The sequence below is a fragment of the Scyliorhinus torazame genome, chromosome 2 (assembly GCF_047496885.1).
Source record: "Scyliorhinus torazame isolate Kashiwa2021f chromosome 2, sScyTor2.1, whole genome shotgun sequence".
Lineage (NCBI taxonomy): Eukaryota > Metazoa > Chordata > Chondrichthyes > Carcharhiniformes > Scyliorhinidae > Scyliorhinus > Scyliorhinus torazame.
In genome coordinates this window covers 143,322,510-143,348,730 of record NC_092708.1, presented here as the reverse complement: position 1 = coordinate 143,348,730, position 26,221 = coordinate 143,322,510, and the positions used below count along the sequence as shown (strand labels likewise).

The 26,221-nt window shown below is 46.3% G+C and overlaps 1 protein-coding gene across 2 annotated transcripts in view; it reads left to right on the top strand.

Moving 5' to 3' along the window:
• The window catches only part of zswim2 (zinc finger, SWIM-type containing 2), a 129,700-nt gene that overhangs the window by 75,117 nt on the left and 28,362 nt on the right, over nt 1-26,221 (top strand). For both annotated transcript variants that reach the window (XM_072477852.1, XM_072477861.1), the window contains exons 7-8: nt 14,670-14,754; nt 26,037-26,164. In XM_072477852.1, coding sequence (XP_072333953.1) covers nt 14,670-14,754; nt 26,037-26,164 — 213 coding nt within the window. The remainder of the gene's footprint in view (nt 1-14,669; nt 14,755-26,036; nt 26,165-26,221) is intronic.

Below are 26,221 nucleotides of genomic sequence, written 5' to 3'. Positions count from 1 at the left end.
AGGTACACAAGAATGATCCCTGGAATGAAGAGCTTGTCATATGAGGAACGGTTGAGGACTCTGGATCTGTACTCGTTGTTTAGAAGGATAAGGGGGGATCTTATTGAAACTTACAGGACACTGCGTGGCCTGGATAGAGTGGACGAGGAGAGAATGTTTCCACTTGCAGGAAAAACTAGAAGCAGAGGACATAATCTAAAGGGACGATCCTTTAAAACAGAGATGAGGAGGAATTTCTTCAGCCAGAGGGTGGTGAATCTGTGGAACTCTTTGCTGCAGAAGGCTGTGGAGGCCAAATCACTGAGTGTCTTTATCATAGATTATCATAGAATTTACAGTGCAGAAGGAGGCCATTCGGCCCATCAAGTCTGCACCAGCTCTTGGAAAGAGCACCCTACCCAAGGTCAACACCTACACCCTATCCCCATAACCCAGTAACCCCACCCAACACTAAGGGCAATTTTGGACACTAAGGGCAATTTATCATGACCAATCCACCTAACCTGCACATCTTTGGACTGTGGGAGGAAACCGGAGCACCCGGAGGAAACCCACGCAGACACGGGGAGGATGTGCAGACTCCGCACAGACAGTGACCCAAGCCGGAATCGAACCTGGGACCCTGGAGCTGTGAAGCAATTGTGCTAACCACTATGCTACCGTGCTGCCCATTTGAAACAGAGATCTTTAAAACAGAGATAGATAGGTTTTTGATTAATAAGGGGATCAGGGGTTCTGGGGAGAAGGCAGGAGATGGGGATGAGAAAAATATCAGCCATGATTGAATGGCGGAGCAGACACGATGGGCCGAGTGGCCTAATTCTGCTCCTATGTATTATGGTCTTATGGGAGGATAATTGGCCTATGGGAGGTTTGGAGCTTTCTCAGTATACAAGCTGAACGTAGGGAAAAGTGAGGTGTTCCTCGTGAATGAATTGGTTCGGAGAGCCAGTTTAGGGTGGCTGCCATTCAAGGTAGCCAGAGACAGGTTCAGATTTCTGGGGATCCAGATAACAGGAGAGTGGGCGACGTTCCATAAGTGGAATTTAACAAAGCTGACGGAGGAGGTTAGGGAGGATTTTAAGAGGTGGGATACGCTGCATCTGACTCTGGAAGGGAGGGTCCAAATGGTGAAGATGAATATCCTGCCAAGGTTCCTATTCATATTCCAGACGCTTCCGATTTTTGTACCAAAGGCTTTTTCCCGGAAGGTGGTTACGATTATTTCAGAGTTTGTGTGAACGGGGAAGGTGCCAAGGGTAAAGAGGGTCCTGTTACAGTGGCTGAGGCAGAAGGGGGTTTGGCGTTGCCAAACTTGTTACATTATTACTGGGCGGCGAACGTGGAGAAAGTGAGACGGTAGTGGGTGGGAGAAGGGGCCACTGGCGCCAAGGAGATATATGGAGAGCCCATTTGTGCAGTCCACAGTGAAGGCGTGGAACCAGCTGAGTGTGACATTATCATAAATGTAAGAACTGCAAGGGTTAATGAAATGTCTAAATCAACCATTAGAGGGAGATAGATGTACAAGTATATAAGGCATTGATGCCAAGCCTTATGGGTGAGAGGTTGAGGAGAAAGCCAGAGAACAGACTGAAGGAAAGATACTGTGAGTGAGAGCAGATCATAGTTAATGTAATAGTGTAGAGATTAGTAGTAGATGAGTGTAGATTATATGTTTATTATCAACTGTATTATGTAGGAGTAAGTGTCAAATCCAAATAAGTAGTGTTAATAAATTTATAGCTTTGTTCAATTTAAGCTATTTGTGGTCTTTGTGAACAGTATGCCAACCATCCGAAAATTAGCAAAACAAAGAACACCGCACTGAGAAACTGAGGAGGCACTTTTGGATCAAGGGGATGTTGGTGTTAATGGTGTTGTGTGAAAACCACGGATTTGAGCTGGGGGGGACAGACAGTATGTGCAGGGCGTGGAGAGAAGTGGAGCTGGTGAGGGCGAGGCATTTGTACCTGGACGAGACGTTTGCTAGTATGGAAGAACTGAAGGAGAGGGTAGAGGTTCCGAGAGGAAGTGAGTTTAGATATTTAAAGGTAAGGGACTTTGCACTGAAGGTCTGGAAGGCGTTCCCCAAGTTGCCGAAGTGTGCCCAACTGGAACGATTGCTGCTCCCGGACGTGGAAGTGGAGGGCAGGATCGCATGGCTGGGAGAACAAGGGATGAGAAGGTGGTGAAGAATAAGGAGAGGTGGGAGGGGGAGTTGGGAGGGGAGATAATTTGGGGAGTGTGGAGTGAGGTGCTACGCAGGGTAAATGCAACCTCCTCGTGTGCAACAATGAACCTGATACAATTCAAGGTTGTACACAGGGTGCATATGCCTCGGACGAGAATGAGTGGGTTCTTCAGGCAGTGGTAGACGAGTGTGAGATGTATGGGCGGGGACCAGCAAACCATGCACGTATGTTCTGGAGCTGTGAGCAGTTGGAGAGATACTGGGCGGGAGTGTTCATGACACTAACAAAGATTGTGGGGGAGGAGATTCAGACGGACTATTTGGTGGTGATATTCAGGATATCAGAGAAGCTGGAGCTGATGGAGGGGAGGAAGGCCGATATTGTGGCCTTTGGCTGGTGAAGGATCTTATTGGAATGGCGAGCGGCTGTCATGATATTCAGATAAGCATATCATGGTGCAAACACACATACACACTGATGGGCAAATCAACAGACCAATCAACCCACACGCAACATCACAGCCAATCACCAGTGAGAGCACACGCACTATAAAACAGGGAACACCACAGTTCCCGCTCATTCCAGCAGGAGACAGCTCAGGGCACAGAACTCACAGCGTGCCATTCAGACATACACCATGTGCTGAGTGCCTCTCTAAGATAGTGATAGGGCTGAGTCCACAGGTTAAAGGGTAAAGTACGAACCACAGTCATAAGTTTACAGATGTTGTTATCAAGAGTAATAAAACAGAGTTGTACCATATACAACCGTGTTGGTTCATTTGTATAGCGGAACACCCAACACGACATAGTACCAGGATTGGAACCCAGCAACTGTGAGACCTACCTACACATCTTCAGGGATCCGCCATCCTGCGCCATGGACACCATCAGCCCGCTGCAGCCGCTCCAAATCGCTGGAAACCTCGGCGTCAACTGGAGGCTGTTTAAACAGCGCTTCCAGTTCTTCCTAGAAGCCACAGAAAGGGAGAATGCTTCGGACACCAGGAAAATCGCCCTCCTCCTCTCCACGGCAGGGCAACACGCCATCCACATCTACAACTCCCTGCTGTTCGCGGAAGGTGAGGACAAGACAAAGTACAAAACGGTCCTTCTTAAACTCGAGCAACACTTCAGCGTCAAGGTGAATGAGAGCTTCGAGAGGTACCTCTTCCAGCAGCGCCTGCAGGGTAAGGATGAGCCTTTTCAATCTTTCCTGACACACCTCCGTATCCTCGCGCAGTCCTGTGGCTATGAGGCCACCTCCGATTCTATGATTCGGGACCAGATAGTTTTTGGGGTCACCTCGGGCACCCTACACCAGCAGCTCCTCAAAATTAAGAGCCTCACCCTAGCCACTGCCATCGAAGCCTGCGTCCTCCATGAAAACGCGGCCAGCCGGTACTCCCAATTCCAGGCGGCCGAATCGGCACGGCAGGAGTCTTACGAGGCCGAGCGAGTCCAGTCGATCGAGTTCCTCCCGGCCCGCCGCCCGGACGAGGGCGGCCATTTAGCGTGCTTTCTGCGGCCTCCCGCGCTTGTACGCGCCAAAAGAGACGTCGACGCAGAGGGACGTGACGCGCAAGTGCGCTCTACGCAGGTCCGAACTGCGCATGCGCGGTGGCGCAACGAACGCCATGACGTCACGACGTGCGGCAACTGTGGATCCGCACATTTATAGCAGCAATGTCCAGCAAAGAATCGACAACGCCTCCGCTGTGGCAAGATGGGACACTACGCTGCCTGCTGTCGAGCAGCTCAACCTGCCAACGCTCCCCAATTCCGCCAGCCTCGCAGGGATGTGCGGACCATTTAGCCTCCATACACCGAGTCATACCCTGACGACGTACAGACCGGTGATACCGACGACCAGGAAGCCTTCCGCGTTGCGGTCATTGACAGAAACCGGATGTCCCCAAGTAGGACCCACCAGCCGATGCCAGTGAACAGCGATTTCCCGGGTGATGAATGGTGTCCCACCCTAACGGTCAACCCGAATTCGTCGCCCACCTACTAGGCTGGACTTATGAGCCTGTTTGAACATTGGACTCACTAAAGTGTTATGCCACAATGTTAATATGTTTCTCTTTTTGTCGTTACAGGAGTTCGCTTTCGATGTTTGATGATTGCACTTGTTTTGTTTATGGTACAACCTCGCTGCTATGTTGCACCTGACACCTTCCTATGTGTATAGTTTAGCCTCATGTACATGTTGTAGATATTGCACACACACATTCAGCTGCACTCAGTACACACCAATATTTATTACCACATAGGCACATACTTGTAAAAAGGGGGATGTCATGATATTCAGATAAACATATCATGGTGCAAACACACATTCACACTGATGGACAGATCAACAGACCAATCAACCCACACGCAACATCACAGCCAATCACCAGTGAGAGCACACGCACTATAAAACAGGGAACACCACAGTTCCCGCTCATTCCAGCAGGAGACAGCTCAGGGCACATAGCTCACAGCGTGCCACTCAGACATACACCATGTGCTGAGTGCCTCTCTAAGATAGTGTTAGGGCTGGGTCCACAGGTTAAAGGGTAAAGTACGAACCACTGTCATAAGTTTACAGATGTTATCAAGAGTAATAAAACAGAGGGGACTTTCGGTGGCGTGGGCGAGCAGGGCGGCCGCAGCAACAAGAACACCCGCCGGTGGCCGTGATTCGCGGCGATTTCGGGGAAATCCTCGAGTTCTCACGCACTCCCCGACTATCGTCGGCCTTTGGGGCCACCACGAGCAGCCAGCGGGGCCGGTTTAAAAAACGGTGAAGAACCCCGCGCGGGTGTCAGGCGGCGGGGGCTGAGGCGCTGGGCCCGGCGCGGCAGGTCAGAGCAGCGGGGGCGGAGCTACGAGGAGGCCGAGGCAGCAGGCCTGAGGCCAGGGCACTATGTAGGGAGGGTGCTCCACGTCGGATGGCTCCCACCTAGGAAGAAGAAAGAAGGTTGAAGCCTGGTCCCAGGTGAATGCAGAGGAGAAAGAAAGAAGGTTTAAGGAAGTTTTGGTGAAAGTTCTTTTTCCTCTCTTCCCCCCCCCCTTTTTTTTTCAAAAAAAGAATGCCAGATTGATGAAGGGCAGGAGGGTGAAGGGAGAGAGAGGAGAAGAGAAAGAAGATAAAAAACAATAAGCCGCTAAAGGATGCGAAGAGCAGCGTCGAAGAAAGGAGGAAACGCGGGTTCGCCGCCGAAGGAGAAGACGAGCAAAAGTGTTGACAGGATGGCGGAAGCCGAACTGCAAGGCGGGGCCGCACTACTTACAGTGGAGAAGTTGACCGAGGTGATGGTGGTGGAGCTGGAAAAACAGTTTTTGAGGCACATGGAGGCCTTGAGGAAAGAGATGGCGGTCGTGTTGAGGTCATGGGTGGAGGAGGCAATCGGCCTGATGAGGGTGGAGGTGGCAAAGGCATCGGCCGAGGTGAGAGAGCAGGGCGAGAAGATGGAGGAGGTGGAGGAGGCCGTGACACGACACAGCGACCTGGTCACCTCGATGGGGGACGAGCTGCGGAGGGTGGTGGAGGTTAACAGAGGACTGGGTAGCAATGGAGGGATGCTTTTCTAATTGGAGGGCTGTGACCAGTGGTGTTCCACAGGGATCAGTGCTGGGACCTTTGCTCTTTGTAGTATATATAAATGATTTGGAGGAAAATGTAACTGGTCTGATTAGTAAGTTTGCAGACGACACAAAGGTTGGTGGAATTGCGGATAGCGATGAGGACTGTCTGAGGATACAGCAGGATTTAGATTGTCTGGAGACTTGGGCGGAGAGATGGCAGATGGAGTTTAACCTGGACAAATGTGAGGTAATGCATTTTGGAAGGGCTAATGCAGGTAGGGAATATACAGTGAATGGTAGAACCCTCAAGAGTATTGAAAGTCAAAGAGATCTAGGAGTACAGGTCCACAGATCACTGAAAGGGGCTACACAGGTGGAGAAGGTAGTCAAGAAGGCATACGGCATGCTTGCCTTCATTGGCCGGGGCATTGAGTATAAGAATTGGCAAGTCATGTTGCAGCTGTATAGAACCTTAGTTAGGCCACACTTGGAGTATAGTGTTCAATTCTGGTCGCCACACTACCAGAAGGATGTGGAGGCTTTAGAGAGGGTGCAGAAGAGATTTACCAGAATGTTGCCTGGTATGGAGGGCATAAGCTATGAGGAGCGATTGAATAAACTCGGTTTGTTCTCACTGGAACGAAGGAGGTTGAGGGGCGACCTGATAGAGGTATACAAAATTATGAGGGGCATAGACAGAGTGGATAGTCAGAGGCTTTTCCCCAGGGTAGAGGGGTCAATTACTAGGGGGCATAGGTTTAAGGTGAGAGGGGCAAGGTTTAGAGTAGATGTACGAGGCAAGTTTTTTACGCAGAGGGTAGTGGGTGCCTGGAACTCATTACCGGAGGAGGTAGTGGAGGCAGGGACGATAGGGACATTTAAGGGGCATCTTGACAAATATATGAATAGGATGGGAATAGAAGGATACGGACCCAGGAAGTGTAGAAGATTGTAGTTTAGTCGGGCAGTATGGTCGGCACGGGCTTGGAGGGCCGAAGGGCCTGTTCCTGTGCTGTACATTTCTTTGTTCTTTGTTCTTTGTTGACTCCGAGCAAAGCTGGAAGACTTGGAAAACCGCTCAAGGCAGCACAATTTGAGAATTGTGGGCTTGCCCGAAGGGACAGAGGGCCCAACGCCAACGCAATACTTCGCTAAGAAGTTGGCGGAGCTGATGGGGGAGGGTGAGAGCCCCACCCTGTACGAGCTAGACCGAGCTCATCGGTCATTAAGGCCGAAGCCCAAAGTGAACGAGCCGCCAAGGGCAGTAATTATCTGCTTCCATAAGTTTTGCATGAAGGAGAAGGTATTAAGCTGGGCGAAGCAGGAGCGTGAGATGCTGTGGGATGGTACTGCGGTTCGGATCTACCAGGACTTGACGGTGGAGTTGGCAAAAAGACGAGCGGCGTTTGGGCGAGTGAAAGCGGCTTTGTACAAGAAGGGGGTGCGATTTGGTGTGGTGTACCCGGCGAAGTTGAGAGTAACATATAACTCCAAAGACTTTTATTTTGAGACAGCGGAGGCGGCTGAGGCGTTCATGAGGGCAGAAGGCTTGGGACAGACGTGAAGAGCGGAACTGGAAGAGAGACTGTGGACTGTGTTTGAGCGGCTGGATAATGTACAAATGTTGCAACTTTCTTTTTACCGATTTGTATTGAAATTTACTTCTCTTTGCATTGTTACAGAGTTCAAGTTAATGGTGTTCTGTGTTGCGACGGTTAAATGTTATGTTAGTGAATTGTAGGGGTTGGATTGTTGGGTTTGTTTTGGTGTATCTTTCTCTGGGACTGGGTGGAAGGGGACGAGAGGTCTTGGCGGGGGGAGCCACCCGCGCTAGCTAACTAAAGTCAGTTAGTGAACGGGGGTGAGGTGAGAGGAGGACTGCGGACGTTGGAGCCTGGATAGCAGGCTTCAATGGGCCTACGAGGCGAGCAAGAGGGAGTGGAGGGATGGATGTTGGGGGATGTTTTTATAGGGGGGTTTTTGGGAGGGGGGGAAGGGGTTCGATGTTAACAATGGACAGGGGCGGGTCAGGCTTGTGGGGCAGGGCCCAGTGGTATGCTGATGGTGGATAAGAAAGGTGGGGGGGGGGTGTGAGAGACTCCCAGTAAGGATAGTCATGTGGAACGTGCGAGGACTAGGAGGTCCGGTCAGGAGGTCAAGGGTGCTTGCACATCTTAAAAGTTTGAAAGCCGATGTAGCAATGCTGCAGGAGACTCACTTGAGGGTGAAGGACCAGGTGAGACTTAAAAAGGGCTGGGTTTGTCAAGTGTTTCACTCCGGATTTGATGGAAGGGCTCAAGGGGTAGCGGTGCTGGTCAGCAAAAGGGTAGGCTTCCAGATGGAGAAGGTGGTGGCAGAGGGGGGTAGATATGTGATTGTGGCAGGGGCGCTGGAGGGGAGATTAGTGGCGCTGTTAAGTGTATACGGTCCCAATTGGGACGATGTGGGATTCGCGAGGAAGGTGTTTGGGGCTATTCCCGACTTGGACACGCATGAGCTGATTGTGGGGGGGGACTGGAACTTGGTGCAGGAGCCACGGTTGGACAGATCACGGCCGCGCTCGCTGGTCCCATCCGGGGGGGGCGAAGGCGCTGGCTGGGCTAATGGTGGAAATGAGAGGGGTGGACCCTTGGAGGTTCCTGCACCCAAGGGAACGGGAGTACTCGTTTTTCTCAGCGGTCCATAAGGTATACTCGCGGATCGACTTTTTTGTGGTGGGGAAAGCTTTGCTGGCTGGAGTCAAGGGGTTGGAATACTCTGCAATTGCAGTGTCAGATCACGCTCCACATTGGGTGGATATGGTGCTGGAGAAGGGGGCAGCGCAGAGACCGGGGTGGAAACTGGATGTGGGGCTTTTGGGGAACCAAGTGTTCTGTGAGAAAATTGAAAAGGTAATTAAGGAATATGTAGGTTTCAATTGTACGGGAGAGGTGTCGAAGGCAGTCGTCTGGGAGGCTCTAAAGGCGGTGGTGAGAGGTGAGGTCATTTTGTTTAAGGCCAGGGTGGATAAAGAGGAGAGGTTGGAACGGCAGAGGGTAATAGATGAGATGTTGGAGGTAGATAGGAGGTATGCAGAGGATGGGGACCCGGCGAAGCTGGAAAAGAGGAAGGAACTACAGGCGAACTTCGACCGATTGTCCACCAGGAAGGCGGTGCGCCAACTGAGACGAGCAAGGGGTGCAGTTTCCCTCCCTCCGGAGGGAGGCAGCGGCAAGGGAAATTCTTCAGGTGAAGGATAGGGCAGGAAAGTTGGTGGTGGCTCCAGTGCTGATTAACAAGGATTTTGAGGAGTTTTATGAGAGGTTGTACAAGTCAGAGCCACCATGAGATGCAGGAATTTCTAGATGGGTTGGAGTACCCGAGGCTAGGGGAGGGGGACAGGGCTATATTAGAAGGAGCAATAGTGGAGCAGGAGATAAAGGATGCAATTGGGAGGATGCAGTCGGGGAAGGTGGCAGGGCGGGATGGGTTTCCGGTGGAAAATTATAAAAAATTTAAGGATAGGTTGGCACCCCTGATGGTGGGGATGTTTGAGGAGGCGATAGGGAAGGGGGTATTGCCGCAAACCTTGGGGCAGGCATCGATTTCCCTGTTGCTAAAAAAAGATAAGGATCCGACCGAATGTGGGTCGTATCGGCCCATATCACTTCTGAATGTGGACATAAAAGTGTTGCCGAAGGTACTGGCGGGTAGGCTGGAGGAGTGCCTCCCGAAGGTGATTGGGGAGGATCAGACGGGGTTCATGAAAGGGAGGCAGCTGTTTTCGAACATTAGGAGGGTTTTGAACGTTGTTATGGCATCGGCGGAAAGAAAGGAAACAGAGGTAGTTGTGGCATTGGACGCCGAGAAGGCGTTTGGTCGGGTAGAATGGGGGTACCTGATGGCAGTGTTGGAGCGGTTTGGGATTGGACCAAGGTTTGTGAACTGGGTAAAGCTATTATATAAGGAACCGAAGGCGAGTGTCCGCACAAATAATATCAGTTCGAGATACTTTTCTCTCCACCGTGGAACGAGACTGGGATGTCCTATGTCCCCCCCTGCTGTATGCACTTGCGATTGAGCCGTTGGCCATCGCATTGAGAAGTTCGGGAGCATGGAAAGGAATAGTGCGGGGGGGGGGGAATAGAGCATAGGGTGTCCTTATATGCCGACGACTTGCTGCTGTATGTGTCGGAACCGAGTGCGTCGATAGGAGGAATATTGGAGCTACTACGGGTATTTGGGTCTTTCTCGGGGTACAAGTTGAACCTGGACAAGAGTGAATACTTCGTGGTGTCCCGGCCGGGGGTGGGGGCAGGGGTGAGGGGGCTGCCATTCCGTAGAACAGGGACTCATTTTAGGTATCTGGGGGTGCATGTTGCCCAGGAGTGGGGGAGGCTTCGCAGGTACAACATCACTAGTTTGGTGGGGAGAGTGAAAGCCGATCTGGCAAGGTGGGACGGCCTTCCTCTGTCACTGGCAGGTCCGGTACAGGCGGTTAAAATTAATGTGTTGCCGCGATCCCTGTTTATTTTTCAATACCTACCGATTTTCCTGCCAAAGTCTTTTTTCAGGGAGATTGAGAGAAGGATTACCTCATTCATATAGGGAGGGAAGGTGGATCGAGTGAGAAAGGTGCTGCTACAGAGGGGAAGGCAGGCAGGGGGTTTGGGTCTCCCGAACCTGTTGTACTACTACTGGACGGCGAATGTGGAGAAAGTGCGGAGCTGGGTCAGAGGGGTGGATTCTCAGTGGGTCAGAATGGAGGAGAGTTTGTGCAGGGGGTCGGGGCTGAAGGCGCTTGCAACAGCGCCGCTCCCGATAGCTCCGGGGAAATATTCAGGGCAGCCTCTCCACCCAGTGCCCTGGCGTGGTGGGGGGACCTGTTGGAATACTTGACACGTGAGAAGGTTATGTTCGAACTGAGGGGAAGCCCTGATTTCTACAAGTCATGGGCACTATTTATTATGCACTTTCAAGAACTAGATAACATCGAACATTAGTTGGGGGGGGGGGGTGGGCTGTGTAGATTAAGGGTGACTATGGGTAATCCCTGATTCCTTTTTGTCAATTGTTTATGTAAACATGCGGGCTGATGTTTGGGGGTTGGTGGGCGGATGGGATCGTTGTTATTATGGGGATTGACATATCTTGCTGATTATTGTTTATTGTTGATGGGTGTAAATGCGGGAGAAAATGTGAAAAAGGAGGAGAATAAAAAATTTTTTTTTTAAAAAAGAGTAATAAAACAGAGTTGTACCATCTACAACCGTGTTGGTTCGTTTGTATAGCGGAACACCCAACTGCCAGGGATGGCGGCCTGGCTAGGAGAATTATATAACTTTCAACATTTAGAAAAGATCAAATATGAACTGAGGGGTTCAGCGGAGGGCTTTGAGGCAATGTGGGGGCTGTTTGTGGCCATGTTTGAGGAATTGTTCATCGCGGGGGTGGTGGAGGGAGGGAGGGGTGGGGGGGTGAAAATGGGGAAAAACCTGTCCAAACTGGAGAATTGTGAGGTGCGGACCCGGATTGTTCATGTTTTGTCACTTTGAATAAGTTTTGAATAATATACATTTTTATTTAAAAGGAAGAGAAGCCAGGACCAGAGAGGCTCAAGAAGGTATAATCTTTTGTTTCCGCTCTGGAGACATTGGAGTAGGTATACCCCTCTAGGTCCCAAAAGGAAAGATCAGGCGTTCCCTATCCAAGACTCTTCCCTCATTCTGAATGAGCAAACCTTCCGAATACACCTGCATCTTACATGCATGATGAATAAAATTCCTTAAGACACAACCAGACCAGGCAATGGACATTGCAGTGAGATCCAAAATTCAAAATATCCCGGGCTTTGTTAATTTGCTGTTCTCCTGGAGTCCGTGACAGTCTCTTGGAATGGGGCATGTAACTCCTGTGTGATTGCACATAGTCCTTCTGCTGGCCTCTGCCTGCTCTGTGATGTTGCCAGTTGAAACTCAGAGGAGGCTCTGATTTGGTTATGCCACCTACCAGCTCCCCATCTGCCATAGAGAGGGGGCAACTAGCAGATGGGCTGAAAACAGTCAGGAATCAGTTGGGGCCTCAGGAGTTGGGATAATGACTGTTGATTCGATGCAGGATAAGGAGTTGTGGCGGGGGGCAAAGGGAGGGATTTGAAGATCTTTCAAGGAGGGAGAGAGACCTCCAAGGGGGTGAGACAGAGGAGTCTGGGGAATTGGCAATGCAAAGAGATGGTGAATTGGGTCAGAGAGAGAGGTGGGGTCTGGGCAATTGGGCTAAACATCTGGAGATTGTGGGTCAGAAGAATTAGAATCTGGGCAGAAGTGGAGAAAAATGCAGATTGGGTAATGAGGTGTGACTTGGGAAGGAACATTTTGTGCAGTGCCAGAAGTACTGTGAGAGGGTCAGTAAAGGGGAGAGTGCAACCTAAGGCTCTATTTTTTCCATGAATGATAAAATTGGAAATGAGGATAGAGACTGAGGATTCTTAGTGGGAGAACCGAGGGGAAGGGAGAAGGAATATTCTTGAGCAGAGGGCCATGAGGATGCATCATCACAAGTGATTACTGAGGCAGAGGGCAGAATTTACCGACACTGGGCAGCACGGTGGCACAGTGGTTAGCATTGCTGCCTACGGCGCTGAGGATCCGGGTTCGAATCCCGGCTCTGGGTCACTGTCCGTGTGGAGTTTGCACGTTAGACCATAGAATATAGAACATAGAACATTACAGCGCAGTACAGGCACTTCGGCCCTCGATGTTGCACCGACCTGTGAAGCCACTCTAAAGCCCATCTACACTATTCCCTTATCGTCCATATGTCTATCCAATGAGCGTTCTCCCCGTGTCTGCATGGGTTTCACCCCCGCAACCCAAAGATGTGCAGGGTAGGTGGATTGGCCACGCTAAATTGCCCCTTAATTGGAAAAAATAATTGGGTACTCTAAAAAAAATTTTTTTTTAAAGAATTTACCGACACCGCCTCCCTTGAGGTGAGCGTGACTGTTCTTGGCATCAAGATCACATTTGACTGAGTGTGGGATCAAGGGTCTCTGTTAAATTGAAGCCAATGGGAATCGGTGGGCAAAACGCTCCATTGGTTGAAGCCATACCTACAATAACAGTAGTTGGAGGTCAATTTGTTCCTTCACTGTGCCTGGGTCAAAATCCTGAAACACCATTTCCACACCTTCAAGAAGGCAACTCACCACCACTTACTCAAGGGCAATTAGGAATTAGCCAGCGAAGTCCTCATCCCATGAATGAATATTTAAAAATAACCAGGACCCATTGCTGACTGGGCGCTTACTGTTAGCCATTATTTTTATTTCCTGTGACCACCCCAGCAGTGCAGCTGCAAGTGCATGCATTATGGAATTCGATGTCCGATCTGAGAGCTTAGTGCACTAACACAGCAAGACACTGATACGCAATCACCAGGCAGGCACAGGGGCTCAGACAGTTCTGGAAATGAACATGTAATCAGGTTCATGAAGCCACAGATTGAATCCCAAGAGAGGTAGCAGAAGGCCCTAGAGGCACTGTGAATGAATTTAAATGTTTGATGTGACAAGGTAGAAAAGAGCTGCCATATCATCCTTGTCCAGGGATCTGGAATGACGATCAGATTCACTTGAGAACAGCAGCTTGGCCTGTGACTGGAACCGGCCTAAGGCTGTGTTCCTAGTTGGTGTCCCAATAACAGGTATGCTGCACACCAAGCAGCGGTGGGCAATATTGCAACACGGACAGGCCGATAACAAGCAGAAGGAGACAGAAAACTCCCTGAAACACACTGCTGCTGTATATTGAATAGGTCAGCTGTATAATAAACAGGCAACCTGATACCGAGATTCTAACAGAATCCTGCGAGCATCTCGCAATGTTTAAATTTGCGTGGCAAAGGAGAGGGAATCGCATACCAAGCCTCACTCCTAGCGCCAGCTCCTGAATGGAGAATCCTGCCGAATGTGTTTGAAGTTAATCTCAGGCATGAGTAACCTGAATTTAGCTGGCTTAATGTGGTGCTACAGTTTGGGCAGCACAGTAGCATAGTGGTTAGCACAGTTGCTTCATCACTCCAGAGTCCCAGGTTCGATTCCTGGCTTGCGTCACTATCTGTGTGGAGTCTGCACGTTCCCCCCTTATCTGCGTGGGTTTCCTCTGGGTGCTCCGGTTTCCTCCCACAGTCCAAAGATGTGCAGGGTTAGGTGGATTGGCCATGCTAAATTGCCCTTAGGTTAGATGGGGTTGCTGGGTTATGGGGATAGGGTGGAGGTGTGGGCTTAGGTGGGGTGCTCTTCCCAAGAGCTGGTGCAAATGGCCTCCTTCTGCACTGTAAATTCTACGATCTACATTTAACCTCAGATTCAAATCTAAGATGGAAAACAATACTGAGGGTTCTGTTCACTCTCTTGTGCTGGGTAGTGGAAACAGGACTGATAGTGCTATTTCTACAGTCATATATCCTGCCAACATCTTGTAAGTTCACATATAAAGAATGATCAACTGGGTGAGATAAGTAAAGCCACATATGACCATGGAACTGAACCCCAACAAGCACCTTAAGAAAATAATAGGAGGAAAGGGGGTAGGGTGCAGAACAATCATGAAGCTTTTTACAGAGGGGAGAAAAAAGACTCATCAGTTGGAGCAAAAAATACAAAGTCCTAATGTCAGTTGAACAGAAATACAGAATTCATGTTGGTTTGTGCATTGCAAGGTTAATGATCATTGGATAGACATGTGGACAATAAGGGAATAGTGTAGATGGGCTTTAGAGTGGTTTCACAGGTCGGCGCAACATCGAGGGCCGAAGGGCCTGTACTGCGCTGTTATGTTCTATGTTCTATGTTAATAATATTTCATATGTTGATACAAGCATTGTTTCTGTTTCTGTTTCCTTCCATATTCTACAAAAGATGTTCAAGTTGTCCGGATTTTCACCTTTGTCAGGAATGTTTTCCATGCCTGAACCACCCTCAGCACGAGTTCACTTTTCGAGAGGTAATTATAATTATTTGTATTACAATATTTTAAATGCTGTACATATGCATAGAGTAAAAATGAAGCCATTATAGAAATGAAGTAGTGACAAACACTTGAACAATGATAATCACTGTTATATAAGGAAAGCACCTGAGCTACACAAATTGGCAGTAAGGTAGGCAGCAATAATAATATTGGGAAATCTCTAAGTGTCCTAGCTGGGATGCTTCACCAATATTTACATCAGAAAGAGAAGACTTTCCACGTGCTTTCCAAAGAATCACTCACAGGTAAAACAAATTTATGGAACAGGTGCCCTGGAAGTGCAACTTAATATGCTTCCATGGAATGTAATTATTTTTATAATATTAAGATCATTCTCAATGAATAGTTTGTAAAACTGTCATTTTTGAATGACAATATATTAAGAGAAGAAATAAGAGCTGGAGTGGCTATCCGAGCCCTTGAGCCTGCTGCATCATATAATAAGTAAGAAGCCTTACAGCACTAGGTTAAAGTCCAACAGGTTTATTTGGAATCACTAGATTTCGGAGTGCCACTCCTTCATCAGGTGAGTGAAGAGGTAGGTTACACAAACACAGCATATAAAGGCAAAGCCAATAATGCAAGATGATACTTTGATTGCGAGTCTTTGCAGGTGCAACTAGAGAGAGGGATAATCACAGGTGAAAGAGGTGTGAATTGTCTCAAGATACGACAGTTGGTAGGATTTGGCAAGCCCAGGCCAGATGGTGAGGGGTTAAATGTAATTAAATGTAGTGAGACATGAATCCAAGATCCCAGTTGAGGCCGTACTTATGCGTGGAACCTGCCTATCATTTTATGCTCAGTGATTCTGCGTTTTGTGCGTCCTGAAGGCCGTCTTACAGACGCTTACCCGAAGATCAGAGGCTGAATGCCCTTGACTGCTGAAGTGTGCCCCGACTGGAAGGGTACATTCCTGCCTGGTGATTGTTGCGTGATGTTCCTTTCATTCGTGTTGCAGCGTCTGCATGGTCTCGCCAATGTATCACGCTTCTGGACATCCTTTCCTGCAGCGTATGAGGTAGACAACATTGGCCGAGTCACACGAGTATGTACTGAGTACCTGATGGGTGGTGTTCTCACCTGCCAAGTTCCGCACGGATGAGTACAGCCTCAACCGGGATCTTGGACTCATGTCTCATTACATTTAAACCCCCAACATGGGTTTTTTCAATATATTTTGTCCTTGCAGAAATGCTACTGTCATTTTTATATTTCTTCCAATTGAGTTTTCTCTCATGTTCCACTTTCTCCCTCTTATTTTTGGTCATTCTTTGCTGGTTTCTAAAACTTTCCAAATCCTCTGGCCCATCACTAATCTTCACAGCATTATACACTTTTTTTCTTAAATTTGATGCTCTCCTTAACTTACTTAATTGGCCACAGATGGTGCATTCTTCTGGTAGAGTCTTTCTTCCTCAATGGAATATATCTTTGCTGAGAATTAAATGAGAACCTTAAATGGTTGCCACTGGTTCTCTACCATCTTACCTTTTAATCTATTTTACCAGTTCACTTTTGCCAACTCTGTCTTCATATTCTTGGAATTGCCTTTATTTAAATTAAGACACTCATATGGACCCACGTTTCTCACTTTGAAACTGAATGCGAAATTCTAACCTGTTACGATCACTCTTGCCAAGAGGATCCTTTACAATGAGGTCCTCAACTAATCTTGTCCCATTACATATTGCTGGATCGAAAATAGCCTGGTCCCTGTTCGGTTCCAGAACATATTGTAAGAAGTTAAGTACTCCCACCATTGACTTCTTTCCTTTGCTATTTTCATGTCCTCCCAAATGCCAATGTATTTGGTCTTTATGATCAAGATATCTATTCTTGAATATTGCAATGGTAGGGAAGTAGGTAGGGGAGGAGGGGTCGGTTTGGGAGACGGTGGAGGCAGCCTCGTGTAAAGACACGAGTTTGGGGGTACTGTTAATGGCACGGCACTTCTGCTGTTCTCACTGGCCAGATACTCCACAAGCCTGGTAGTAGTGGCAGCCCTGAGGGTGTGGGGACAGTGGAGGCAGCATATTGGATTGCGGGGGGCTTCAGTGTGGGCACCGATATGTGGCAGTCACCGGTTTGCTCCGGAGGGGCTGGACAGGGGATTTTGGAGATCTGTTCATTGATGGGGGTTTCCCGAGTTTGGAGGAGCTGGAAGAGGAGTTTGAGTTGCCAGGTGGCAATGGGTTCCAGTATCTGCGAGTGAGAGATTTTGTGTGGAGGCAGGTTTTGGCCCTCCCGCACCTGCCGCACCAGGGTCGACAGGATAAGGTGGTATCGAGAACAGGAGTAGGAGAGGGGAAGGTTTCCGAAATCTATAAAAAACCAATGGAGTGGGAGGGAGCCCCGATAGGGATGGTGAAGAGAAAATGGGAAGAAGAGCTGGGTGGGGAGTTGGAAGCTGGATTATGGGAGGAGGCCCTGAGGCGAGTCAATGCCTCCTCATTGTGCGCCAGGCTCAGCCTGATACAATTTAAGGTGGTCCCCAGGGCACAGATGACTGTGGCCCGGATGAGCAAGTTTTTTGAGGGGGTGGAGGATAGGTGTGGGCGCTTTAGGGGGTGGTCCTGCGAACCACTGTACTGTAGAGAAAAAGGTTTAATCTATTTGGGTGGAAATTAGAAACAGTAAGGAGAAAAGGTCACTGAAAGACGTAGTCTATAGGCCACAAATAATAACATCACAGGTCTGACAGGCAAATAAACAAAGAAATAACTGCTACATGTAAAAAGGTACGGTAATTATCATGGGAGATTTTAATCTACATGTCGATTGTCAAACCAGGTCGGTCAGGGCAGCCTTGAGAAGGAGTTCATAGAATGTATCGCGATAGTTTTCTCGCAGTATGTAATGGAATCTACAAGGAAGCAAGCTGTCCTGGATCTGGTGCTGTGCAATGAGACAGGAATAATTAATGATCTCATGGTTAGGGATCCTCTCAAAAGGAGCGACCATAGTATGGTTGAATTTAAAATACAGATGGAGTGTGAGAAGGTAAAATCAAATAGCAGTGCCTTGTGCTTAAACAAAGGAGACTAAGTGGGATGAGGGAGGAGTTGGCTAAGGTAGATTGGGAGCAAAGACGTGTTGGTGGGACAATTGAGGGACAGAGGGGGACTTTCAAAGAGATTGTTCATAGTGAGCAGAAAAAGCACATAGCAGTGAAGAGGAAGGACTGTAGAAAAAAAGGATAATCAGCCATGGGTATCTAAGGAAATAAAGGAGGGAATCAAATTGGAAGAAAAGGCATACAAAGTGGCAAAGATTAGTGGGAAACTAGAGGATTTGGAAATCTTTTAACGGTCAACAGAAATGTTGGGATGAGAAGGGGGATTTAATAATGGGAAATGAGGAAATGGCAGAGGCATTGAATAGGTATTTTGTGTCGGCCTTCACAGTGGAAGACACAAACAACATGCCAATAATTGTTGGCAAGGATGGTATGGCAGGTGAAGACCTTGAAACGATCAGTATCACGAAGGAGATAGTGTTGGGAAAACTAATGGGGGTAAATGTAGACAAGTCTCCTGGCCCTGATGGAATGCATCCCAGGGTACTAAAAGAGGTGGTGGGGGAAATAGCAAATGTGCTCATGATAATTTACCAAAATTCACTGGATTCTGGGGCAATTCCGGCAGATTGGAAAACAGGATATGGGACGCCACTGTTTAAAAAAGGAGGTAGACAAAAGGTGGGTAACTATAAGCCGGTTAGCTTAATGTCAGTAGTGGAGAAAATGCTTGAATCTGTCGTTGAGGAAGAAATAGCGAGACATCTGGACAGAAATTGTCCCATTGGGAAGACGCAACATGGATTCATGAAAGGCAGGCCACGTTTGACTAATTTAGTGGAATTCTTTGAGGACATTACGAGCGCGGTGAACAACGGGGAACCAGTAGATCTGGTGCATCTGGATTTCCAGAAGGCATTTGATGAGGTGCCGCACAAAAGGCCACTGCATAAGATAAAGGCACATGGCATTATAGATAATGTATTAGCATGGATAGAGGATTTGTTAACTGCCAGAAAGCAAAGAGTGGAAATAAATGGGCGTTTTTCTGGTTGGTGATCAGTGGCTAGTGGTGTGCCTCAGGGATCAGTGTTAGTTTCACAATTGTTCACAATTTACATCAATGGTCTGGAGTTGGGGATCAGGTATAATGTGTCAAAGTTCACAGATCACGTGAAGGTGAGTGGTACAGTCAAGTGTGCAGAGGACACTGAGGGCTGGATTCTTCCGTTCTGCCCGCCACAAGAGAGACACCAACCAAAGGGCAGCACAGTACCACAGTGGTTAGCACAGCTGTTTCATGGCTCCAGGGTCTCAAGTTCGATTCCCGGCTTGGGTCACTGTCTGTGCAGAGACTGCACGTTCTCCCCGTGTCTGGGTTTCCTCCGGGTGCTCCAGTTTCCTCCCACAGTCTAAAGATGTGCGGGTTAGGTGGATTGGCCATGCTAAATCGCCCTTAGTGTCCAAAAAGGTTAAGTGGGGTGTCATGCGAGAGTGCCTTTAAGAACTGGATGTTTAAGCAATGTACCTTTAAGAAAACAGTGATGTCATAGAGTGGGTGGAGCTCAGCTCAGTTCAGCCATTTTGCAGGTTTTTAGTTTCAGTTTGAAAAGTGCCTGGCTGTTTTTGCTGAGAGGACCTAAAAAAGTGCCTGGCTGTTTTGCTGGAGCTGAAGGTAACCAAGCTAATATATCTCTGCCATTCTACAGAAAATATATATATCCTTTAACCTGATGTGGTACTGTTTAAAGGTGTTAAGTCTCTTGGAAGTTTGAAGGAACATTTCAAGGAGTTATTTACTGTTGCAATATTTTCTGAGTTATCTTTGAAGTAAGGGGTGTTAAGAGATCCAATGTTTATTTAAGATGTTAAGTTGAGTTCATAGAATAACAAGTGTTTTGTATTTAAAAACCCACGTGTCCACAATTGTAATATCACACCTAGGGAAAAAGCCGTGTGCTAGGAAAAGCAACAAATACATTAAAGGGAGAGGTTGGTTGAACTCCATGATACATTTTGGGGTTCTGAAAACGCCTCGACCATAACAATTGGGGGCTCGTCCGGGATAAAAGTCGATCTATTGGATTAGCTTTTGTGAACTTAAAGATAGTGAAGGATTGTTACTTTTCCGGTGTGGTATTTTAGTTTCAGTGGGGAGAGTGTTGTGAACAATGGCTCTTTCTGATGCTTAGAAGTTTACAGACAGAAACGAAACGCAGACTGTTAGATTTGGCAAGAACATTGCAGTTAACATTACCTGACAAAATGCGAAAAGATGAGGTAATTATGGCGGTGGTTAAGCATTTAAAGTTGCCTGAGATAGAGTTTGACTCATTGGAAATGGCAAAACTTCAGTTGCAAATTAAACAAATGGAACATGAGAAAGAATTAAAGCGGCTGGCATACGAGAGTGAGAGAGAGGAAAAAGAAAGAGAGAGAGAGGAAAGAGAAAGAGAGAGAGAGAGGAAAAAGAAACGGAGAGAGAAGGAGAAAAGAAAGATTAGCCCTAGCAGAACAAAAAGAAAAAGAAAGGGAGATACAGATCAGGGAAAAAGATAAAGAGAGGGAGTTTGATCTTCAGAAAATGGCCATGAAACATGACAATCAGTTAAAATTGGCAGACATACAGAGAAATGTACAGTTGGATGATAGTGCTGAGGATAGTGAGAAAGAGCGTCATAGTCGAAGGCTTGGTGGGAATCTATTTAAATATGTCCAAGCATTGCCAAGGTTTGACAAAAAGGAAGTGGAAGCCTTTTTCATTTCATTTGAGAAGGTTTCTAAACAAATGAAATGGCCACAGGACATGTGGGTGTTACTGATTCAAACAAAGCTGGTAGGTAGAGCTAGTGAAGTGTTTGCATCACGACCGGATGAGGTATCTGGAACGTATGAGGAGGTGAAGAAATCCATCTTAACATATGAGCTAGTGCCTGAAAGCTTACAGACAAAGGTTTAGAAATTTATGGAAAGAATTTGATCAAACATACATGGAGTTTGAAAGGCTCAAACAGAGTAATTTTGATAGGTGGATAAGGTCTTTGAAAATAGACCAAACGTATGAAGCTCTCAGAGAAATTATACTTTTGGAGGAGTTTAAAAATTCAATTCCTGATGTAGTGAGAACTCATGTGGAAGAACAGAGGGTTAAAACTGCGATAGTAGCAGCGGAAATGGCAGATGATTATGAATTAGTTCATAAATCAAAGATTGGTTTCCAACATCAGTTTCAGCCGGTGAGGGATAGAAACTGGGGACATGAGAAATACTCAAGCGGCAAAGGTAAAGGTGATCTGATGGGAGATAATAAGGAGGGTGTACCTCAGATTAAAAAAGAAATCCAGGAGGGTGGAAAAGAAATGAAAAGTTTCAAATGTTTTCACTGTAATAAACTAGGCCATGTAAAGTCACAGTGTTGGTGGTTGAAGAAAAGCACTGGGAAGGCTGATGTGGTAAAACAGGATAAGACAGTGGGGTTTGTTAGCATGGTAAAGGAAAGCCCAAGGGAAGCGAAGGAGGTGCAAACGATTGTACAGCCTGTTCAAGAAGTAATTGTTAAGAAGGTGCCAGATGTCTTTAAAGAATTTACTTGTGTGGGTAAAGTTTACTCATGTGTATCAGGAGGAGCAGGTAAAGAAGTCATTATTTTAAGAGATACAGGGGCTAGTCAATCTTTAATGGTAAGAGATGAGGAATTATGTAGTTTGGGAAGAATGTTGCCAGAAAAGGTGGTGATATGTGGAATTCAGGGTGAGAGGAGTAGCGTTCCATTATATAAGGTAAGGTTGGAAAGTCCAGTGAAGAGTGGTGAAGTGGTAGTAGGAGTAATAGATAAACTATCTTGTCCAGGAATACAGTTTATCTTGGGTAATGATATAGCTGGATCGCAGGTGGGAGTGATGCTTACTGTGGTTGATAAGCCAGTGGAAAATCAGACAACTGAAGTGTTGAAGGCCGAATATCCTGGGATTTGTCCGGATTGTGTAGTAACAAGGTCGCAAAGTCACAGGTTAAGACAAGAGGAGAAATCAAAGAGTGAAGATGAAGTTGAAGTGCAATTATCAGAAACAACTTTTGATCAGATGGTTGAAAAAGAACAAGAACAGATGGAGGATGAGGCGGATATCTTTAGTTCAGGAAAATTAGCGGAGTTACAACAGAAAGATGTAGCAATAAAACGGATATATCAGAAAGAATATACTGAAGAGGAATCTGAGAGTATACCAGAGTGTTATTACCGTAAAAATGATGTCTTGATGAGAAAATGGAGACCTGTACATATGCAGGCGGATGAAAAGTGGGCAGAGGTTCATCAAGTAATATTGCCGGTAGGGTAGAGAAAGGAGGTGTTGCGAGTTGCACATGAGGTACCAGTGGGAGGTCATTTGGGAATAAGGAAAACTCAATCTAAAATCCAGAAACATTTTTATTGGTCTGGACTACATAAAGATGTAGTTAAATTTTATCAATCACGTCACACATGTCAAGTGATAGGGAAACCTCAAGTAGTGATAAAACCAGCGCCCTTAATACCCATTCCAGCATTAGAGGAACCTTTTACAAGGGTCCTAATCAATTGTGTAGGACCGCTTCCGAAACAAAAAGGGGAATCAATATCTTTTGACTGTAATGGATGTGTCTAGTAGGTTTCCAGAGGCCATTCTGGTACGTAATATTACAGCTTAAAGGATTGTGGAGGAGTTACTTAAATTCTTTACTAGATATGGACTACCACAGAAATTCAATCAGATCAAGGAACAAATTTTACTTCAAAGTTATTCAAAGAAGTTATGGATACCTTAGGAATAAAACAATTTAAATCAACTTTGTACCATCCAGAATCACAGGGAGCTTTAGAAAGGTGGCATCAGACATTAAAGACAATGTTGAGGGCGTATTGTCAAGATTATCCAGAGGATTGGGATAAAGGAATCACATTCGTATTGTTTGCAATTAGGGATGTACCTAAAGAGTCTACCAAATTTAGTCCTTTGAACTAATTTTTGGTCATGAGGTAAGAGGACCACTTACATTGATTAAGGAAAAATGGGTGGGTGAGAAATCGGAAATTACACTATTGGATTACGTGTCAAATTTTAGGGAACGATTAAATAGAGCAAGTGAATTGGCTAGACAACATTTGAAAGTGCACAAAATGTGATGAAATGGGTGGCGGACAAGAAGTCCAAAGTTCGTAGTTTTGCCTGTGGGGATAAAGTTTTAGTGTTGTTACCAGTGATAGGGGAGCCTTTAAAAACTAGATTTTGTGGACCGTATCAGATTGAAAGGAAGTTAAGTGAGGTGAACTATGTGGTAAAAACACCAGATAGAAGGAAGACTCACCGAGTGTGTCATGTGAATAGCTTAAAGGGTACTTTGAAAGGGAAGGAGAGAAAAAGGAGGTTTTAATGATTCTAACTCAAAGTAACAAACCAAATCCAGATGACCGTGAAGTTGACATACCTCAAATTGAATTGGAAAATGAGGATGTTCTTAAAAATTGGGATAAATTGTTAAGTTACCTTCCAGAAGAAAAGCGAACTGACCTGAAAGAGTTATTGGTATCACATGGGCAAGTTTGTGGAGATAAATTGGGAAGTACTAAAATGGCTATACATGATGTAGATGTGGGAAATGCTGTTCCTATCAAACAACATCCATATAGATTTAATCCTTTGAAATTGGCACAGGTTAACAGAGATATTGAGAGTATGCTGAGGAATGGCATACTTGAAGTGGGTTGCTGCCAATGGAGCTCACCCATAATGATGGTACCTAAACCAGACGGTACCCAACAGTTGTGTGTGGACTATAGAAAGGTGAATGCAGTTACAAGAACGGACTCTTATCCTATCTCACGTTTGAAGGATTGCCTTGAGAAAGTGGGACAATCTGCTTTTATTTCCAACTTCCAGACATGGAAAGAACATTTAAAACATCGTATGGAGTTCTTCGATTGACTTCAGGAGGTGGATTTGGCGATGAACCTAGCCAAAAGTGAATTTGGAGAAGCCCGAATCAATTTCCTTGCGGAGTTTCCGATATCCTCAAGACGAAGGGAGATAATGCGATCTCCTGGCATGAATGAATTTGATCGAACAGTTGTGCAAAGGTTTTGTGGCGTGATTACTCCACTGATGGACTTGCTAAAGAAGCCTAAAAAATGTCAATGGACAGCGAACTTTCAACAGGCATTTGACTGCCTGAAAGCTGTGTTCACTAATGTTCCTGTATTGGAGAATTGCAAGGGACTCTGTGGTCAGATTGAACTAAATTATCTGATTCTAAAGAGTAATGCCAAGGAGTAGAGGAATGGATAAATCGTGCAGAGACTTTGTTCAAAGAGACTGTCAATCGAGAAGGATTTCGGTTGGAGGAAGAAGAACAAAGAAAAATGGACTATATTATTATACCTGTTTGCGTGTGTTGTTTTCTTTAAATGAAAATGTATATTTACTGTGTGCATTTCTTAGTGGATGGTGCAAAAGTGAAAAATGAAACCATCTTGAAGTTGATGGGTTTGTTTTTTCTTGGGGGGAGGTGTCATGCGAGAGTGCCTTTAAGAACTGGATGTTTAAGCAATGTACCTTTAAGAAAACAGTGATGTCATAGAGTGGCTGGAGCTCAGCTCAGTTCAGCCATTTTGCAGGTTTTTAGTTTCAGTTTGAAAAGTGCCTGGCTGTTTTTGCTGAGAGCAGCTAAAAAGTGCCTGGCTGTTTTGCTGGAGCTGAAGGCAACCAAGCTAATATAACACTGCCATTCTACAGAAAATATATATATCCTTTAACCTGATGTGGTACTGTTTAAAGGTGTTAAGTCTCTTGGAAGTTTGAAGGAACATTTTAAGGAGTTATTTACTGTTGCAATATTTTCTGAGTTATCTTTGAAGTAAGGGGTGTTAAGAGATCCAATGTTTATTTAAGATGTTAAGTTGAGTTCATGGAATAACCAGTGTTTTGTGTTTAAAAACCCACGTGTCCATAATTGTAATATCACACCTAGGGAAAAAGCCGTGTGCTAGGAAAAGCAACAAATACATTAAAGGGAGAGGTTAGTTGAACTCCATGATACATTTTGGGGTTCTGAAAACGCCTCGCCCATAACAGGGGTTACTGGGTTACAGGGATAGGGTGGGGGCATGAGCTTAAATAGTGTTCTCTTTCCAGTGGCCGGTGCAGACTCGATGGGCTGAATGGCCTCCTCTCAGCACTGTAATGTCTATGATTCTATGAATGGAGAAATCCACTGACCTCGGGCGGGATTTTCCAGTCGCAGGGTGGTTCCGGCCGGAGAATCCCGCCCTGAAAGCCTGCAGAGGGATATAGATTGTTTAAGTGAGTGGTGAAGGGTCTGGCAAATGGAGTTCAATATTGATAAATGTGAGGTCATCCATTTTGATAGGAATAATAGCAAAATGGACTATTATTTAAATAGTTTAAAAATTGCACATGCTGCTGTGCAGAGGGACCTGGGTGTCCTCCTTGTGCATGAATGACAAATAGTTGGTTTTCAGGTGCAACAAGTAATTAAGAAGGCAAATGGAATTTTATCCTTCATTGCTAGAGAGATGAAGTTTAAAATCAGGGCGGTTATGTTGCAGCTGTAAATGGTGCTGGTGCGGCCACACCTGGAGTACTGTGTTTAGTTTTGGTCTCCATACTTGAGATAGGATGTACTAGCACTGGAGGATGTGCAGAGGAGATTCACTAGGTTGATTCCGGAGTTGAGAGGATTAGCTTATGAGGAGAGACTAGGCAGTCTGGTATTGTACTCATTGGAATTTGGAAGAATGAGGGTTTTTTATAGAAATACATAAACTTATAAAGGGAATAGGTAGGCTAGAAGCAGGGAGGTTGTTTCCACTGACGGGTGAAACTAGAACTAGGGGGCATAGCCTCAAAATAAGGGGGAGCAGATTTAGGACTGAGTTAAGGAGGAACGTCTTCACCCAGAGAGTCGTGAATCTGTGGAATTCCCTGCCCAGTGAAGCAGTTAAGACTGCCTCGTTAAATGTTTTTAAGGCAAAGGTAGGTAGATTTTAGAACAGTGAAGGAATAAAATGTACATGAGTGGGCGAATAAGTGGAACTGAGTCCACAAAAAGATCAGCCATGATCTTCTTGAATTGTGGAGGAGGCTCGAGGGGCCAGATAGCCTCCTCCTGCTCCTAGTTCTTATGTTTTTATGTTCTTATGTTCTAATCACCAGAAATGTTTGATTTTTTAAAATTATTTTAGAAAAGGAATCAGCGTTGGAAACCACTACAACAGGTTTCCGGCCTGCCTTTGCCATTAGCAGTTATCAATGATCTAATGAATAGAGAGATCCTTCCCAATGACTATGATGTACTTCAGCAATTGGATAGGTAAGTAGTTTTCAGGCTGTCATGACACTCCATGTTTAATCCACTAAAGGTAAAATA